This window comes from Maylandia zebra, linkage group LG7 (genome assembly GCF_041146795.1).
Source record: "Maylandia zebra isolate NMK-2024a linkage group LG7, Mzebra_GT3a, whole genome shotgun sequence".
Lineage (NCBI taxonomy): Eukaryota > Metazoa > Chordata > Actinopteri > Cichliformes > Cichlidae > Maylandia > Maylandia zebra.
Genome location: NC_135173.1, coordinates 18,682,004 through 18,702,627, shown reverse-complemented (window position 1 = coordinate 18,702,627; position 20,624 = coordinate 18,682,004). Strand labels below are relative to the sequence as shown.

The 20,624-nt window shown below is 42.0% G+C and overlaps 1 protein-coding gene across 2 annotated transcripts in view; it reads right to left on the bottom strand.

The window, feature by feature from the left end:
- LOC101479478 (PDZ domain-containing RING finger protein 4) overlaps positions 1 to 20,624 on the bottom strand; it is a 115,880-nt gene that overhangs the window by 3,549 nt on the left and 91,707 nt on the right. For both annotated transcript variants that reach the window (XM_004563767.3, XM_004563768.3), the window contains 6 exons: positions 13,829 to 14,082; positions 11,565 to 11,667; positions 6,243 to 6,341; positions 3,485 to 3,547; positions 1,116 to 1,217; positions 175 to 303 (listed from right to left, as the gene is read on the bottom strand). In XM_004563767.3, the coding sequence (XP_004563824.3) occupies positions 175 to 303; positions 1,116 to 1,217; positions 3,485 to 3,547; positions 6,243 to 6,341; positions 11,565 to 11,667; positions 13,829 to 14,082 (750 nt within the window). The remainder of the gene's footprint in view (positions 1 to 174; positions 304 to 1,115; positions 1,218 to 3,484; positions 3,548 to 6,242; positions 6,342 to 11,564; positions 11,668 to 13,828; positions 14,083 to 20,624) is intronic.

Below are 20,624 nucleotides of genomic sequence, written 5' to 3'. Positions count from 1 at the left end.
TGTATAATGATCTGTCGCAATGAGCTGTCCTTTTTTTTCTCCTTGCTGAGTTTTAGAAGCTTCGTTATACTGAACAGTGCAAACAAAGAGCTTCAGAATTTCTTACATGGAGATAAGCTTTTTCATTCACTTGCTCATTACTGGCAGGGTCAATATGTCTCGATGCTGTCTGACCTGTTCATTCTCCTGTTCCTCTTGTAAGGCAGCTAATTCCATTTCCTCTCTTTGCTGCTCCTCCAACATTTCCATCTTCAGTTGCTCCAGGAACTCGCTATGTTCATCATCCAGCCAGGCTTCTTCCAGCTATAGGTGAAGGAAGAAGGAAAGCATATGGTGAAGGAAAGGGTTTAGGCTAGTGGCTTAGTGACATTTTTGTTATCCTTTTTGGGTAATAACAAGCGTCATGATTCACATTTGACAGATATACAGTCCTCATCTTTTAAACATGGACTCTAATCGTAGAATCAGAACCACGTAACTTGATGGCCACCACTTTTAACCTGTTAGGCCGTATCATCCACATCATCCATCATCTGTTTGTACATCTGATGCAAACCAAATGGTATCCATATCTGATGACTTCAGATTTACTACTAAAATGCATTTAATTAAAGAGCCTAGTATTGCTTCCAGTTCCTCTGCACTGCGGCAGAGTCCTTCCACTTAGTTTGTCATCAGCCCTGGGCCTGAACTCACTCCACATTAGCATGCCATTAGCTTTTATGGCTTACCGTTGGAAGTCAATTACAGTGGCGCTACATAAAAATAAAACATGATGAGGTCTCAGTCGTGGCTTGCAGTAGGAGTGGTTACATGTGGTGGGAGGGCGTTGGTGGCTACACCAAACTGCTGAGGTCTTCTTTGAGCAAATACACAGTACAGTACAGTAAAAGCCTGAATTTGAAACCATACAGGTTATGTAAACTGTAGATTATGTCCAGACAGTTCAAAAGCAGCTGGGTTATCTTAGCTCCACGGTTGTTCTTTTGTAAGTCTTTGTCACTTCAAACTTAGTTTCTTTTCTTTTCCAAAGACAAGTCGAGGAAATTAGTTTTTACTATTTGACTTCAGTGCATAATAAGTCAGTGTGAGTTGAATGTGTGATTATTTCTCACCTGCATCTCAGGTCTGGCAACCAGCAGTATGATGTTCCTGCACTCGTCACTGGAGAGTGCAGCCATGGCTTCCTCCCTGTCCTGTACATCCTGGCCATTAATCTGAAGACGACAAACACGATTAAGACCATATTAGGTGAAACACAAACAAGCAAAAATTTCAACACAGGCACGAACACACAGGTTCATCGCTCTAATGCAAATGCCCTTAAGAAAAACAAAATGCCACACTGAAACACATTGGACAGTAGTGCCCTTTTCCTGGGCAAATTGTCAACCCTCTCTGTAATAAATCTGGACCCAGCAGCGATTATGAATGAGACACCGGCCGTGGGCTGACGGAGGTGTTGTGTCCACCAAAGCATCCAGCAGCATACATACATCTAGCCGTACAATTAACTGGCCACTGACAGGTGGCGTCCATCTTTTTGCAGGCAGAGTAATGGCCCTGTCACTAGTGGATAATAGTGCCAGAGTACCCGTCTGCCTCACAAACCTACGCACACCGCTTCCCTTTGTTCAAATCAGCCACACAACATGTACTGTTGAGACAATTAGACCAGTAGCACTCATGGATCCACTTCACATAGCTATTATAGGCCAGGCAGACTATTTCCGTCTCTCTCTTTCCCTCCCAAGATGGTCAAATATATATAAAAGAAACAGAGTCTGTACAACTTTCACTCACTTAGACAAGCTGTCTTATAATTTCTGTATAAAGTCTTCGGCTCTCCAGGCATCTTGAAGGAGTTTTAAAGCTCTTCTTTGGATGTTGACTGCCTTTTGTTTTATTCTTTGTTAAGATGATCCCACAGTGTCTCAATTATGCTGAGGTGGGGGATCTGAAGAGGCAAATTCACGACTAGAACAACAGTGTATTTTTTCTGTTCAGATATAGTTTTACTGCATTGGCAGCGTGTTTGGAATCACTGGCATCATTCCAAAAGACCGGTTGCTACTGATTTTCAGTTTACTTGTTCTGTAATTTGGTAAAGCCTCAGTCTTTTCTCCCTGTTTCCCATCTTTAACAATGGCTTCTTGACAGCCACCCTTCCACTGAGACCATTTCTGATGAGGCTTTAGCAAACAGTAGTTGGCTCAACCGGCACATCTCTTAGGTCCTTTGTCGGGTCTTTAATTAATTTTTTCCGTTTCTCTAAAGAACACGACTTTCAGAAACTGTTTATCTGCTGTAGATCATTATTTTTAGCTCTCTCATTTCTTCTTTTGTCCCATATTTTTAAATGTATTTAAGGAAACGCCACCATGCTGAGATATGCTAAGTTTTTGGCTAACAGGTAAGAATGACCATGTTGCTGCAAAAATATTACTGTGTACTGTGCATTTAGTTATACATTCAACAAAGAAATTGGAACAAAAAGATGAAAATCCAAATTAAAATAGGTTCTTTGATAAGTTGTCTGCTATGTGCGGATACAACAGTTACTGTTTTATGCTGCTATAATATGCCCAGCGATGTCAGGAGAGAAATTTCAGGGGTGAAAATAAGTGAAAAAGCAGTCAATGTCCAAAGAAAAACTTTGAAAGATCTTGAGAAAGTGTAAAGAACTATTGCTCAAGACCACTTTAAAAAAGTATGGCTCCTTGGAAGCAAAATATGTATGTTGGAAGCATGTTTTTTTTGCCTGGTGTTCAAGACAGACAAGTGGAAAAAAAAGATGAAATTGTCTTTATACAAGGGTGCAGGTTTAACTCTCTGGGATGAGCAGCTAATCCATAAAGCTAATGCAGAGCCCTGGGTTCCATCTGTTCCATCACAATAAAGGGAAGACAGCCCCAAAATTGCTTCCATACAGACACAGATTATTGGTAAAACATACAAGTCCAAAATTCTGGAGGTGGTATCTCAGATGTTTTCAGTTTGTTTTATGGCAACCATGAATCCATTAACACTGGCTTAACAAGCTATTATGAAGCTATTATGGTGACAAACACTGTAATCGCATACCTATCCCACAGAAACAACACGATCCAACCCAGAGCTCTAACAAACGTCGGTCCTTGTCAGTAGCCATTCCAAATCTCAAGCCTGGATATCTAGCTAGGGGCTAATAGCAGTTACTGCCTCTCAGCTATCCCACAGGAGGCAGCAGCACAGTGTCACTCCCAACCAGAACTCTTAAAAAACCCTGCTGGTGCTGAGTCGGTAACTAAAACAGCCAGGGGGACATTTCTCCCTCTTTAACAGTCACAGCGGGTGCAAGTTCCCCCTTTAATGTGCTGCCATTAAAAATGAATGGGCTCTCTTGCTGGGAGACAGTGGTTGAGTGTGACAAAATAGAAGAAGAATTTTATTTTGAACCTAATAAAAGCCAGTGTGGAGGTGACCAGCGAGTGCTTTACTGCACCTGTAAAATGCGATCCCCCTCCCGGATTCGTCCATCTCTGGCAGCGATGCTGTTTGGACTTATCTGTGAAGGTGGAGAAGGCACAAAATTATACATGAAACACTTTCAATCTTCATTCGAGAGAGTCTAGATGTGGCTGGAAGTATTGTGTGATAGCTGTCCAGACCATTCCCGACCATTTGATGTGTTCCTTTTATTGTTTCCTGAAAGCCTGAGGAAGAAGCTAAATCATCACCTTTATCATCCAAGACATCGATTGCACCTGCCTCAGTTATTATTTTTTTGACAACTTGATAAAAAACAAGTCTCTGCATATAGCATCTCCAGCCCGTAACTCAACTCCAGTACATCGTGCACCTGCTCCTCATGTAACTAATGCTAGTCAACAAGAGGGCAGAGCACTCTTTCATTGACCAATCAATCGGCATCTGGGGCCATTCGTTTCACTTTTTCCTATCAGATAAGATCTCGGCAGACAAGGAGGTGTTCAAGCACTCCATCTTCATGATAGTTCACTCCTACACAGAGGGCCGCTCATTAGACTGGGACAGAAGTCCCCAGGCAGGAATTAGTGAAGGGCTGGAGGAAAAAGAGGAAATTGAAGGTAATTTCTCAGCAGTCAAGGAGAGAACTTCAGATCGTGAATAACTTACAACCGTTTACGTGTTGAAGATGACATTGTTAGTGGCAAAACCGCTGTTTACGGAATGAGTTTCTTAGCTTTGCCTCTTAGCTTTATTCTTTTTTGTACGTTTGTTTCCTTTTTTAACTGTTTTTGAACTGTGAGAGGAAAAAGGGCAAGAGGCTCTGGCAGAGCAGTAAAGAAACAGCAGGTGAACTGAAAAGTCTAGAGAATCAGCCACATGTATTCACCCACTGTGCTATGAGACAGTAAAATGGAAAATGGCCATTCAACAATCTAAATTTGGAAAATTCTACTTGTTTTAAAATAACCTTGTATTCTTCCCCCACTCAACTCCCAGTGCAGCCAGCATACAGTGACATTCAGACATCTCATGTAAATGCAGTGCACTCCTCTTAGCCCTACTTTTTATAGAGTAAACACTTAAAGATGCTGCCAGGAGCCAGCGACCACAGTGATTTATATTCTACTCAGCTCTCAAAGAGAACACCTTGCATGGTCCAAGTCGACTTCAAACGAATTTGAAAGTTGAGGAGAGCGGAGAATGGCATTTTCTATGCTTCCAACAAGTGGGAGAAAAATAGTCTCTCTCTTTACATGTATGCCAGTGCCTGCTTGTTGTCAGCTGCACTGAGACTGGATGAACAACAAAGACAAGACCTGAAAGCACTTCTGTGTTTTTTTTCTTCTTCCTCTTTTTTGTTGTTGTTTGCTGTCTTGGCATTCATTTTGTTTCTGGTGAACTGACAGTATGATCACGCACACACAGATCAATGCTAAACTGTTCAGTAATGTCAGATTTGATAAAAAGAATTCAATTTTAAAACTTCACCAAATAAAGAAATTGTTGTTTCTTACATTGAAGATGAATATTAAATTTTGTGTGAGATTTTTCATTAGACATTTCATCAAAGTACTGATGAGGGAAGATACTTAATATTTAAGTGTTAGAATATGTATATACTGGAGTATGCTAGAAATATCATCTTTCAAATGGTTAGCAGCCCTAAATCTGGTTGCTGGATTAAAAATGGCTGTCAGGAAGAAGATACAGGATACATAGTGTCTCATTCATTACAGATTTTGGATCCTTACTCTGCTGTGCTGTATTGACTACATGAACTAACACAACACAAGGGCCAGTAGAGTTTTTACTTGGCATGACTGAAAAGGTCCAATGACTACAATGCTGTTCCCTGTCAGCTTCTCTCTCTCAGTCTAGATTTGTGCAGCCTTTATCGCACTCACGGCATCCAAACGAGCTGTCGTCACCTTGGTTAATGTCATCGTCACCTGTGTCATCAGCTCGAAATGATAATTTTTTATGTTTGTGTTTACAGATGTCACCACATAAAAGAAAGATCTCCAGTCTCTTCTTCACACTGAGGAATGCAGATTGTTAAGTTAAACACTAAGTTATGATTGTGTTGAAACAGGACAAATTTGGATTGCTGCATCTCATATTCTGTCTGATTTTGCTAGCGTTGGTGCCTCGACACACCACCTGTAACCGTTTTGGACACAGAGGGTTAGCAGGCCGGTTTGAAAGACTGATAGAGCACGCAGGTTAGAGGGGTGGCTGTGGAATACATGGCAGGTCTATCAGGCAGGAGACTGCAGTTCGTGACTTGTTTTAGAGCTTTGTGTCCTGAGCTCCGTTTTCCCTTCCCCTGCTGCTTAGCTTGAGACATCGAAAACTTCACGATTGGGGTGAGGAAACTGCCTTTGTTTAAAAATGACTGAAAAATGACACTTTGACAGCACATTTAAATTTGATCCCAGAGGGTACTTAAAAAGCATCCCAGTGTGACGAGTGGAAGCGAGACCCTTCCTACTACAGTCTATAAAATGGTTACATGTATATGACACACATGCCAAAGGACAGCTAGTGGGTATCTGTGAAACAAAAGGGCAGTAGTTGATGCCCAGAAATGAGCAGGTACTGATTCAGGGTTTTGTGTGATTGTGTACATGCCAGTGTCACAAAACCTTTGAGCTTAGTGACTAATGTATGAAATTATGTATTCACAGTACTCACACTCAAGGTAATTGTTTGCAGATGTCTCGTATGAACGTCTTTATGTTATTTAAGTGCGGGGCAAGTTATCTACTCACCTCGCTAACATAGATGGCCACATCTTCTTCTTCATCTGTCCTGTAGCACAGAGTTAGGCCCAGCTTCTCTTGGCTGTTGAGTCGACACAGTTCTACTTCCTAAGTGGAAAAGAACGGAAAAAAAAGATCAAGAAGATGGAGTGATTTTACTAAAAGGTTTGGAGGGTCCAAGAGACAGACTCCTCTAACCTCTAACCTTTAAAGGAAGAAACACAAACTGAATGATGTAAGCACGAGCTTGGCAATGGCTACACAAACACAAAGAGGCTGTTCCACTGATGAGGTCCTTTAAGTTCAGCGCAAAATAAAACTATAAGATTTTTGAGTCTGGATTTCCAACTTTTCTGAGGTTTTTTAGTGTTTGATCATGAAAGACATTCTTGGCTCTGTGAGTTTGATCGGAGGGGCTTTGATAAATGTCAGAGGACTGAGTTTTTCTCTTTCAAGTCTCTGCTAAGTTATAAAATATTAGACTATAAATAAACTATATGCTAATGCCATCAGAAATACACACTTGCTACAGTACTAAACTACTCCTCCGTGTCCTGTGGGGAGAGATAAACAAACTATTGACTAACAAATCAGTGGTCTGCAAATTTCCCAGGAGGCTCTTGGATTATAGCGTGGTACCCTGGTGAATACATGAATTATTCGTCTTTAATAAACACTAGTGGAAAAAAGTAAAAATCGCACAAGTTCCCCTCCTCGTTTTAGCTCCTCGTTTTGGTGGAGCTTCTTTTATTTTCTTCAGTTTCTAAACTCTTAAAACCACTTTGCACTCTGTTTCTTTTAGCCACTGTGCAGCCAAACACGGCGCAGCACAGGCCTACACTCCATCTTCAAATGCTCAAACATATCAAGGGTGTTGGAGGGAATCAAGTGTGAAATGGCCTCTCCTCCCAAGGTCTTCATTAGAGCAGCAAAACACTCTCAGCAGCAGGAACGAGGTGGTTGAGTGAAGGGGAGGATGGTGGGGGCCGAGAGAAATAAGGTGGCGGTGAGGATTCTGGTGGGGCTCAGAGGGGTCTCAGACAGAAACCGTGAGAGTCATTTCCTCTTTGACAAGGAGCAGGTTGGCTGGTTACACGTGTCAGATGTGGCGGACTTTCCAGAAGTGGATGGGTGGCTTTGGGGGAGGGGGGGTGGGTCTGGCCATGTTGGCATGAGATGAGGGAAAAAAGGGGGGGAAAGGCCAATGGCTGCTGCTTCTGGCTACCCCTACTAAGCTGTTTTTGAGACCACACACACACACACTTCCTCACATACACACAAACAGACCTTTAGGCTAAATTCCCATTTTTTTCCTGCCCCACTGCCACTCATTTCTTCCCACACACAGCTTGTCACACACACGGTGACAGATCATTGACGTGTTTTTGGACCAGCAACCTGCTGCTGCTGGGGTACACAATCCCGTAGACTCACACACACACACACAAGCAGTTCTCTGCGCACATCTTATGCTTACACCTACACATATTCTCAACAGAGCACACATTCGCACATGCAGAGACAAAGAGCTTAAGGAGATCTGCATCATCTGAGCTTTGTGATTTTTTTTTTCCAGCATCTCCATCTGAGTGGGAGTTTAGATCTTTAATTGAGTGCCTCAGAAGCTGCGGCGGCGCAAAATCCCGGCTGATGCGTTAGTAAACAACACAAAAGCAAGAAACTTTACCTGTAGATTACCTGAACAAAATAAACTGCAAAAATCAATCATTAGTTAAATTAAAAATGTTTCTAATGAGATATCATGCTATTGTTGGAGGAGATACTATTAAAGAAGCACGGCTCCAGAGGCAGTGGAGCAGTCATGGAGGTAATGGGGAGCCAAGGAGACAGTGCATATCTGGCATGCTAATATGATGTGTGAAATTGTGGGATATCTGTGGGAAATCACTAGCAGCGTCTCTGAGACATCTGCCTAAAAATAAACCACACAAATTAATTGCCGCGACTGAGGCGAAGCAGCAGCGTGAGCAGGTAATGCATCACCCCTATCTGGCTCCGTAAAACAAGCTTAAACTTACTTCTGACTAATTAATAGCTAGATATAGTGCTGCAAACCTGCGGCTAAATGATCAGAGAAAATAGATTGTCACCATTACTACATGGTGGATGAGGCATCAAATCTGTGCGTGTCTAATGATGTGACCCCATTTTATTTATCAGATGTTCTTTTTTGCCTATTTGTTTTAAGAATATATTGTTTGGAAAAAAAAACACCCACTCACTCTGAAGCTTCTGCAAAAGGAGGTTGACTCCTGAACCATCAAATGCATTCGGCAATCACTGCCTCTCGCTTCTCTTTTCATTTGTTTTTTTTCCTCTATTTTCCAGGCGAGCTCTCTGCCTCTCAGGAAGGAGATTGCAGCACGGGGACGAGGGCTGACAGTAAATTAATGACTGCGATGGCGTGATTAAGGAGAAGATTGCCACCAACCATCAAAGCACATTGGATGCTGTCATAATAATCGCACTTTTGATTACCAGTAATTGAAAAAGCAGCCAGAAATGTGCGGATGGCTACCGCTGGCAGGGAAATTGGGAGGACTATCTCTGTGCTTGGAGTACTTCATGTCTGCAGAACTCACCTGAGGTAATCACAGGAATGGTTACTAATATAGTTTTGCCCCCACAGGCATGCAGGAATTCTAGGAAACGTATGTTTTAGTGCATAGAATCTCAATACAAGATGGTTGTAGCCACCATGATGGCACCAACCGGTTTGTGATGTTAGAGCCTTATTTTACAACCGTACATGAAAGGAAACTTTTAGCAATGGCAAACGGCCTGTATTTGTATAGCGCTTTACACTACATTCAGTCATCGACCCATTCACACACTGGTGATGGCAAGCTACATTGTAGCCACAGCTGCCCTGGGGCGCACTGACAGAGTCGAGGCTGCCGGACACTGGCGCCACCGGGCCCTCTGACCACCACCAGTAGGCAACGGGTGAAGTGTCTTGCCCAAGGACACAACGACTGAGACTGTCGGAGCCGGGGCTCGAACCGGCAACCTTCCAAGACGAACACCCAACTCCTGAGCCACGATCGCATTGATGCGTAATGCTCGATGACTGGAGTCTCCGTATTAGTCTGCAGATGTAAAGGTTTGCTCTGCATGTGTGTGTCTAGCTGAGAAGTGATTTAAAAAAGGCAGCATTAAGATTTTAATACTTTTACAGCCATCGTTCAGCCCGACAAGGGGTGAGCACTTGTGAGCACGGAAAGTTGCAGGTGTTTGTTAAATGTTTCACTCGATACCTTCGGGTCAATGCAAGTTGAGGCGTTTAAGACAACTAGGGTGGATGACAAGGACATTTTTTTTTTTTTTTTAAATTTTGCAACATATTCATACGAGTGTGTGTGTTTATACAACACCAACAGACCGCAATCAGATGAAGGATGCCTCTAAATACACAATTATATGCCATTACATGACCGGCTATAACCTGTAATGTGTAATGATGTCAGGTTATTTTGTGAGGTCAGAGAATTCAGCACTTGTGTTTTTATAACTTAACATGAACCATATAATGGGAGGTTTCCTGTGTCCTGTCCATATGTCCCCAGACCTGGATTAAATTACTGATCTGCTCTCTTGCTTTGTTAGGTACACATGCGCAACTGATTGTTAATGCCAATATCTCATTAAATCACATGGCAGCCACTCGGTGCATTTAAGCACGTAGACCTGCTGAAGTTCAAATAGAGCATCAGAGTGTGGAAGAAAGGTGATTTAAGTGACTTTGAATGTGGAATGGTTGTTGGTGCCTGATAGACTGGTTTGAGTATTTCAGAAACTGATAATTGAAAAATGTTGCCTGGGCTGACGAGTTTCAATTTCTGCTGCAAAATTTGGATGATGAGCTCAGAACTGTGTGTAAACAACACGAGAGCATGGATCCATCCTCCGGAGATGCTGGTGTTGGTGCATTGGTATCAGGATATTTTCTTGGCACACATTTGGCCTCTTAGTAGCAGTTGAGCATCATGCAAACACCTCAGCTTACCTGAGTATAATTGCTCACCATGTTTATCACTTTATGACTGTGTAACCGTCTTCTGATGGCTGCTTCTAGCAGGATAACACACCATGTCACAAAGCTCAAATAACCTCAATCTGGTTTCTTGAACATGACACCAAGTTCATCGTACTCAAATGCAATTATCCAACAGAACACCTGGTAAAATATTATTAGCACTGTGGATGTGTCACTGTGTGATTTTATCGTGTCAATATGGACCAAAGTCTCTGAGGAGTGTTTTCAGCACCATAATAAATTTGCACCAGACAGAATTAAGGCTGTTCTGAAACTAAAGAGTCCAACCTGGTACCAGCACGGTGTCCCTTACAAAGTGGGTAAACTATCAGTCGACATACAGTAAGTGGAACAACATCAGGGTAGTATAAAACCCTGCAAGCATTTAAAAAAAGAAAAAAAGAAAGTGGAAAGGCTGCAAAGCACACAGAGTATAATAGGATTTGCTAATAGCAATGAGGCGTAAAAAGATGCTTTAATACATTATATTTGTTCCGATTTGACACTCAAGCCTCTGCGATTCAAATGGGTGCACAAATCTCTTTAGGATGTGAAGAAACAGCTCAACCTCAGTGGGTGAAAACATTCAGAACAAATTCAATGAAACAAATAGGAGGAGGGAGGGGTGAGCAATCATCATACATCAGACCAGAGGAGCCCTCGCTGACTTTGTGCTCACACCTCAATGACTCGGAAATAAAGAATATTGGACCAAAGCGGTTAACAGACACAGTCTGTTTATCACTTCCTGTCCCTGAATCAGTGATTCTCTAATGTGCTAGAGATCATTAGCCTCCAAAGCATCACCTATCCTACTGTTTCCCTTACTTACACTTTGGGAAAGACGCATAAGCAAAGTTTTTTTTTCCTTGCTAGCAGCTGCCACACACACCTCACTTTAATTGGGTTTGATCATACTCAGTCAAACAGCTCCCTCGGTTTCTCTTCCGGACACATGAAAACAACTTACAAATCTCAAGCAAGAACGGGTGCACTTGGAAGTTTTCTACTTTATCTTGTCGCCTTTTGAGGGCAAAAGCTTTGGTCATTTTCAACAGAAGCGAGGACTGTGATGCGACTGATTATCTCGCACTACAGTGCCCCTGGGATTTGTCCTTAATAGATGAGCACAGGAGAAATGTGTTTGCAGGAATGTAGATGTACACTTCACACCTGTGCAGGGATCCTACTCGCATGCATACACTTTTGATAATAATCCCTTATAGCTAATATTGACCATTCCAGTTGCCACCGATATCAAGTATCAGTCTTACCTCATACTCAAACTCCTCTGTCCTGTCTCCATCAGCGGGTACAGGGGAGAGGTAGTCAGTCCCTTCGTAGTAATCCTGGTCCATTGTATGAAGGGAATGACAGCTGTCAAAAGGGATGGACAGGGAGCCAGGGAAACAGAAAGAGGTGGAGATTTTGGTGTAAGCAAGATGCTTTTCCTCAGTTTGACAGTGACAGGACTTAGTTGCTTTTGTCTTAGCTGAAATCTGAAGAAGAAAGGATTTGTCAAGAGCTTTCATTGGTGCTGGAGTGTTAATAACAGCATATCCACATACTGTAATTTGCTTCCTGCTCTTGACAGACAAAACCCCCCACACTGTAAAGTGTAATTCTATTATGCCTCCCTCAGTCACAGAACAAAACAGCATTGTGAGGGCCTAACGCGATGAGCAAGCTTTGGTGCCGCACAGGATAATCACGGTGGACAAAAACCTCAAAAAGACACTCTGTCGAACACGTTGAGTGATGTTTCCAGGGGCTGTCTGACTCCCAGATTACCCAGGACTGTAAAACTGTCTCAAAACAACCTTCCAGTGATAAAAAAAAAAACAAAAAAAAACAGACTGGTAAATGTCAGAATGCTTGATGGCTCAATATTATTCATGTAACAACATTTGGCAGTGGGAGCAAAGAACACAATTACAAATTTACAATCTAGCCCCAAATATAAGATGCCAAAACCTTTGTTATAGCTATAAAACCTGCCGTATATTGGATTGTGCACCTGATCTCAGATGAAGAGAAGAAAATGTGAGTTTTATGGGTCACATTGATTACATTCAGACTTGGCCTGGGGCTGTGAGGATCGGGCATACATTCCTTTGTGTTGCCTAGCTTTTTTTATTAGCCCATTTGCTTTAATCACCTTGTAAACCTTCCATGAGGCAAAATAATACCCCAAGCAGCTCCAATTAAGGCCAGAAGTTCCCGTGAGGATTTCTATGGTGACACTGAGTATATATAGATATATATATCGTGCATGCAAGATACTTACCCAGACAGTTTTTTTTAAATAACATCTCCAATATTGACACACAGTTGCTTTAACTGACTGAATACTTACGCAAGCTTCCAATGACAAGAAATATACAACTCAAAATGTGTAGTGTTTTTGGAATTAATCATCTACTGTACCAAACAATGGGGCAGTCTTAATTTCTCGGCTCTGTGCAATAAAGCTGCAGTGTTGCTCTTGCTCATTCCCTCGAGGTGAAACCTAGATATTCTTTTATGCTAAACTTTTCTTGTGCACACTTTACTTCTCCTCTGAGATAAACACAACACATAACACATAAACTAAAATGCCAAAAGATGAAATAAGGAGCCATGTTTCCTTTGTTGTTTTCCAGCAAAACCTCTTGTTGATGCTTCAAACTCTGGAGATCTTTTAATGGATTGCTCTCACAAACAATAAAAAAAGGGGAAAAAAACCCCAACTTGGCTTTGAAGTGATGTACAACCCAGCAAACGCTTGAGCTGTTGAGATACGATCAGTCTCACATCCACAAATTATACATAGTTACATTAGTTATATTTTCTCTAAATATAGAGAAATTTAACTCAAAACATATTTAGTCTGTCTACTGAAAAAATAATCTCTGTTGACTTATTATTGCAGTTTTTCACCTGCCACCCAGCTACAACTATCCCCCTTGTAAATTTTTAAGTACACTGGTAGTTCAGATCCTCAAAGTCTAGAGGACGTTGTATCTATAACAACATTTATTTGTGGTCTTGGACTTTATCTGCCTAGTGATACATGTAGCACGCTTGGCTAATCAGAACCACTTGAAACTGTCCATAATTTGTCTTTTGTTTCTTTTTTTCCCCATTTCCTCGTATTTGTGAAGCAGGAAATGAATGGTTCTAGGACGCCCATTCAAACAAATCTCTATTTGTCAGAATAAACTGCGCGTCTGGTTAGGCAATTTATTTATAATAAACAGTCGTCCTCCAGACTTGTAATGCTAATCCTACAAACGCTGATATTTCTGCTTCATGGCTCAATGACATTGCTTATTTTCCCCCATCCTTAATTATTGTCAGCCTCAGCCAAAGTCAGACAAGGACACAACAACAAACTCTGTATCGCTATCTGCTGCAGCAAACCTAAAACTTCATAGTGGAGTAAATCTAAATAAAAAAATATATATATCAAGAAATTATATAAAATCATTTGTTGCTATGCTCATAGTCTGTGAAAGCAGGGCTCCCGATCTTTTTAAGCTTTATATTTTCTGCATACCTGTCAGAGAGCAGGAAGGGACAGACGTCAGGCACAGGAGGGGTTGAAGGCCGGAGTTTTGCCAGCGCCATGATGTGTTCAAAGGTGATGTCAGTCTGAGTGCACACATCCACCACATGGATTTCCTGAGGGGGGCCATGGGGGCGCCCGCTGGGGGTCCGCCGGATGACCTGCACCACGACGGGGTCCTTGGCAGGGCGAAAGGCTTCCACAGTCTCTTCATGGCTGGACTTGGACAACTCTTTTCCATTCACCTGAGAATAACAGTGAAAAATTGCATTCTTTTGTGCGCTTATTTTGACAACTTTTTGGCATAAAAATGTGTAAAGATACTATAAGCACAGGTATCATTTAAGTGGTTCTATAGTCCTGAATTTCGCATGTGAATACTGAGACTAAAAACCTGGGAAAAGTGACATAAGCTCAAAGCCTGCTGCATGCTCTACTCTAAGCAGTGCCCTTCACCTGCACCAACGGAGTACTGTTTAGCAGTAAAAATGCACCACATGTTAAAAAAACCCTCAATCTTAATGCATTCTTCTAAACTTCTCTACCCAGTGTACTGACTCATTAAAGGTGGAGACGATGTCTTCTCAATATATGATCAAAAAGGCATCTTAATGAATATAACAGTGGAGAGCATGCACACAATCAGTGTGATGCAACATAATTAGGATGTTAGATCAAAACCCAAACGGCCTCTGTCCACTCATTCCATCTTCAACCTCATCTCCCGAAAAAGAACTGGATTTTCTGGCAGACTGAAAACCATTTGCACTACAGCTGGAACGTATAAAGAAAATCATTGCTTCATTTAGCACCAGTAATTTCTTTGCAGGAGAAACTCTGGCTGTGGAATACCCCAGAGAATGTGCTTTGGTATAAATGCTCAAGCCAGAGATTATAATTTAGATAACGGCAGAAAAGTAAGAGGGAAAATAAGGTAGACGCAGGATAATTACAGTTACTGTTGCATTTAAATGTGGCTTTGGAAGGGAGTATTTTGCTCACACTGCAAACTTAAATTAGTTAAAATGACAACTATGAAGTAAAAGAAGGCGTTTATATTCACAAGCGTCAGCTGTGGAAAGATACAGCGAGCCTGGGAAACTCAAAAGCGGCAGTGTTTCTGGGCCTGAATTACAAACTCTTTAAAATACAAAGTCGTGGCAGAAATAAACACACACACACACACACACACACACACACACACACACACACACACACACACACACACACACACACACACACACACACACACACACACACACACACACACACACACACACACACACACACACACACACCTGACTGTAACAAAATGACCTAAATTCATAAGCAGCTGGTAGTTTTACAGCAACTGACTGTGTGCATGTACTGCCTCTAAACGAACATTAGAGACAAAGAACGCACCTGGGAAGTCCGACAGAGGAGGTTTATATTTATAAACCCAAAAATCCCACCACCAATTCTTTACTCCTGCGTTTGAATGAAATGACTCAATGTGCTTTTGTACTGACAGGACCACACAGCATTAACCGTGTGTAAAGCATGGATGTTTCCAAGTCCTCATAAATCCCATTTGAGCTATACGCAACTAGTTGGATTGGATTATAGAGGCAAGCAAATATTTGTCTTTTATTTTATTGTTATCATCACTTATTTGTAATTGACTTATTGGCTGATAGAAAAAGCCAGAACAAAGTCCCACGACTCAAAAGTTGACTACACCAAAAAGTATTCACCTTATATCATATTTCACAAGAGTTGGAACCTGAGATTTAAAGAAAAAAAAAAAAAAAAGACAGTCGAAGTGCTGCGTAATCATCTTTAAAGTTTCGAACAGCTGAAACTATCCAGATAATGAAGACATATATCTAATATCTCGAGATACCCTAAGGAAAAATCCCTTAAGGGGACTCCACACTCAGTAACCGCTCCATTATGTGCACAAATGAGCAGAAAAGACTAAAGAAAAAAGAAGAAGAAGAAAGAAATATCCCCATTTGGCAACTCCCAAATTGGGCAATTCACACATACGCACATCACCGACATCCTAGGACACCATCTGAGGAGTAGTAACACTTCTTCTCCTTCAAGGAGCACTTTTAGTAATTTGTGACTACACTACACAAGAAATGGAGAGATTTTATGAAGAAAGACCCTACAGCATCATGTGGACTTGCTTTTTTCCTGGTAGCATTAAAAGGCTACCCCACAAGTGCCACAGAAGACAAGTAAATAAATCTTCATCAGCACAGCACTGCTATAATTTCATCTGTTTGCCATCCCTATAACTAACACCATTATGTACTGGCAGTAAATATAAAAATATTTATAGGGGGATAAACAGCGTAGGACAATGAATATTATAACTGTTATGCCACAGCAGTGCTGCTCTACTGTTCTACTTAGTTCGTTCCTGGATGCGTCTGTGTTATTCCTTTTAATTCTCCACGTAAATCCCCAGAGACTGAGGGATGCCCTACAAAAAATAAACAGCTTCTTTTCTCAGCAGTAACTGTAGCCATATATAACTCTCTTAGCTCTTGTGCTCTGGTCTGCTCCCCTGCCTCCTGATGTGACCTTTGTTTGCAGCAAACTTACATTAATCACCTCAGCAGGAGATAAACTCAGTCAACAGATCTGTTGTTCAACTGTGGGCAACGTGAAGGTAGAAAAAAAGCAGTCGTGCAGCCTCTCTCATCCCGGCTTCACTCCTACCTGCAATTACAATTGAAATGCACGACCTAATGCCCTTAACTGACTCCCAAACAAAGGTTTGTATGCCAAAACACATTTTAAGGTTAAATATTTCCACCCAATGACAATAAAAGTTCCAAGGCACCCACTCTTAGGTCTTCAGGTATTCCACCCACAAAACATACCTCTTATTCACATTGAATCTAGCAAGTGCCCCCACTTAAATATTTCTTGCTTTCATTCTTGGCCATTCAGCAGTTCTTAAGTACTGCAGCAAATACCTTACACATAAGTACTGTATTAAAGAAACATGGAGTACTGTTGTAATTAGCTTATATAGCTCGTTCTTTCCTCTTTTGCTGCATGTCTCTTGCTCTGTAGCCTAATCCTTGAACAGAGAGTCTGCTGGAAACAAAGGAGTTGGAGCAGACAAATGAGGCAGCCCATAGCGTATGACAGACCCAAAGAAAAATGATTAAATTTTCCAGCTCTCCCCCTTGTTCAGACTGTCCAGTCCAGGCTCCTCCTCCTTCTCCTCCAAGCCTCACCGTTTAACGAGTCATACTCACAGCCAAACAGAAACAAGAAATCTATCAGGGGAAAAAAACGGGAGGGAAGGTTGTGTTGTTTTTCTATTTTGTTCACTGGTTTTTATGTGAGACAGATGGAACAATTAATCCCCAATAAACACAAGAATATTAAGTAGCTTTAACTCCATGAGGGACGCTGCCATCCTTCTTGTGTCCCCTTGACTGATGTCTATCCAGCTAGACACACTGCCTATGTTATTTGTGTGGATCTGTAGTCCTATCTGACAGATGGGAAGGGGTTTTATAAGTCTGGCTGCGGCTCCCTCGATATTCTCAGATATTCTTACACTGAATATCTGCCTTCAGCACACTTTTGCTTTATTATCCACAAAGTACACCATCAATCTGCATGCTTAACGATGCTTAAGGTGAGTTCCTACACTAAAACTGGAATTGGCTAAATTCCACAAACACTGTTTATTCACAAATTAACAGCCCGAACAAGCTGTAGCCTCTTAAAGTTTCATCACACATTCAAATGTAGTTATGCAGGAATCAGCTATCCTCCTCAAGTGTGCATGCAAAGCATGCAAATACATATTCATTCATAAACACGTGCTGGTAAACAAGATCTGTTTGCAACAAATTATTTAGCAGCTGTAGTGTTTATCAAGTCCAAAGCAGCTCTGCAAGTGCTTCATGGCCAAAAGTGTTCCATATGCACTGAGTCAACATGAATTATCTTATTGGTCTGGAACAAAACAATGGTGATTGCTCAGGAGAGATCATTTGCTCTACAACCGGGACAGGAGATGATCAGGTAAATGTGAAGTTGGAAGGAAACTGGTGCTGGGATGGAGGAGCTGGATCAAGACACATCTGCTGGCTGTTTGCACATGGATATGCAGCAGCTGTAGCCAGAGGAGAAATGTGTTTTCATTCAAAGCCCCAGAGACGACCACCAGCCTTCCAACAACAAATGCAGTAAACCAGCTTAGTGGAGTGTAACAAAGGGATGCAACCACTTTTTTCCCCTCCTTTCTTTCATTTCCTTTGTAGCAGAGTCCCGTATTGACAAAGACATTCAAAAAACTGTATGTGTTACGCGGCTGAGTGCATTAAATCTCCTCTTCAGCAAACATCTGATGTCACTTTAAGCCGCCCTGAGCCGTTACCGACAAACAAACAGACTTACTTGAAAACTTTAACAGTCACTGTGTATATAACTACGAGCTTGTAGACGCCTACAGCAAAGCGCAATCCTGAAGGCGCTTTCATCTGTGACCCATCTTATCATTTATCCTCCAGGTAAGAGGACAAGCCAGGAAGAACAAACACGCAGCAGCTTAGCTCGACCCCTCGAGCGCCTCCTCTGTCACTGCTTTTGTCTCATCGACTGCTCCCTCCCATCAATATCTCCGAAGACCGAGGGCAGAATGTAGTGATAGTGGTAGGAGAGTGGGGCAGTTTATCTGTTAATGTGTCAACTTCAGCCACATCTGATGCCGCTTCTACGGAAGAGACAGCTTCTCTAGCGGGAAGCACAGACAGCGCTGGCAGCTTGCAGGGGATTACTGATAGAAGTGATTGATGTACTTCTTCTGCGAGGAGAAAAGACAGCCTCAGGCAGTAGACTATAATAGTCCATTAGCTTTTTTATGCCTTTGAATTAACTGCACACATTGCTTTATAGCGTGCATGTAGCACTTTGAATCTTAATGAAATGTTTTTGTTTTCAATTTTCAAAAGATTACGGTGCGACTAAGGGGACAGCGTTTGCCTTCGTAGGTATCCTGGCTGATGTAGAAGAGCACAGAAATGAATGAACCAAGGTCATTTATTCCACTTCAGCTACAGCGACATGGAAACACGGCTTTCGACAGAGCCCGGTATTAACTGTGTAACCTTGTCTGTTGATCTTAACATCTGTACATGCAATAAGCCTCAGTTACGCGCGGTCTGCAGCTCATGTGCTCGGTCACCTGCTGGTCTGAGTGGCAGCGTGTGGGGTGCTAAGTATATGCAGGCAGATGGAGGAAGTGTAACATGTAGGTCATCCAGGCCCACGAGTGTGGGGCTTACATCCATCGATTACACGCCTGTTCCATCTCCTCATCTTCTGGGAAAAGGCAACATGACCCACTCATTGTTGGGCTCCAGTCACCTGTGCAGAGCCCTCAGATAAAAGAGTCAAAGAAGACTGTGGGTATGACAGTTAGGGATGGGTTCAGTTTGTCAGCTTTAATTTAGATCATGTTCCCACTTGAGTTGAATTCATCCGGTTGTAGTTCTCTCTCTCTCTGACAGTAAGGACACCGCCAAAGTGTGGTGCATCAATACGAGTTAATGATTAATGTCTTTTTTAGTGCATTGTTAGCTTCAGAATACATATTTATATATTTTTTCTTGCACAGCTTAGTTAACATCTGTTTTGTTTCAACGCTTAGACAAATGAAAATACTTTTTAAGTTTGAACTAAACCTCACCACAGTGTTTGTCTTAATTTACTCATCTGCAAAGTAAAAACACAGAAGTCTTTTGGATGGTGTTTACTCATTTTTACACAAAAAAAGAGACAAAAATAAGCATTTCCACTCAATCGTGGTGGTGATTTACGGAAACACAAGCCTCAGTGATGCTCCAACTTTTTTAGCTTTATTTGACAGAAAGTGAAGAAATGACAGGAAAGCGGGGGTAGAGAGAGAGCGGGGAAGACATGCAGCAAAGGGCCGTGGGTTGGTCGACCGCTCTCAGCCGTATGGCATGTGGTCGTCTGCCCGACGCCCAGTGATGCTGCAAATTTTAATAATGTTAACACTGTCAATCCATTGAAATTCTGTCAAAAATAATTACTACAACTAAACTGAACTAAAAACACAACTACTGTACTGTTAGTTGATTTTTTTTCCCCCAGCTGTGTCTATGCAGCCATATGGCACACGACGCGCTGCCAACGGAGTCTGCTCTACGACACACGAACAGAAGCCCCCGCACCGCAGCTCCAACAACATCGGCATGTTGGAATTTTGTCCTTCGACACGCCAGGCGGAATTTGCATTTTCATAAAAAAAATTAATAAATAAAAATAAACTGCCTGCGAGTGGGACATTCAGTAGAGAAGTGGAATTAAATACTCCTTGAGGACTTTCCAAATGCTACAAGACCGAGATTTGATGCGAACATGACTGCTAGCTCATCCTTCTCGGCGAGAAAGCGGACTGGGTTCCTCCTTACACCCAAATGTCTCATTTCAATAATAAGTGTCAGAATAAAATACGGGCCAAGGTCTGCTACAGTGCAGCTCTTATGACTGTATAAATCACAGTCAGCGCTACTGTCTCAGCAACTCAAGCAACGCTCCAACGACATGAAACCGAAAGAAAAAGAGAGAGAGTAAGGATGCCACTGGGGAAATTTGACAATCCCCTCAACATCTCTACATGAGCCAGTGTACATGCCTCCTTTAACCCCTCCAACCGCATAAAACACACCACACAAGGCCCCTGGGCTATTTTTCACATTAAAGGCCCTTTGCGCTGCTGCTGAGGTTTTATGCCCGCAGA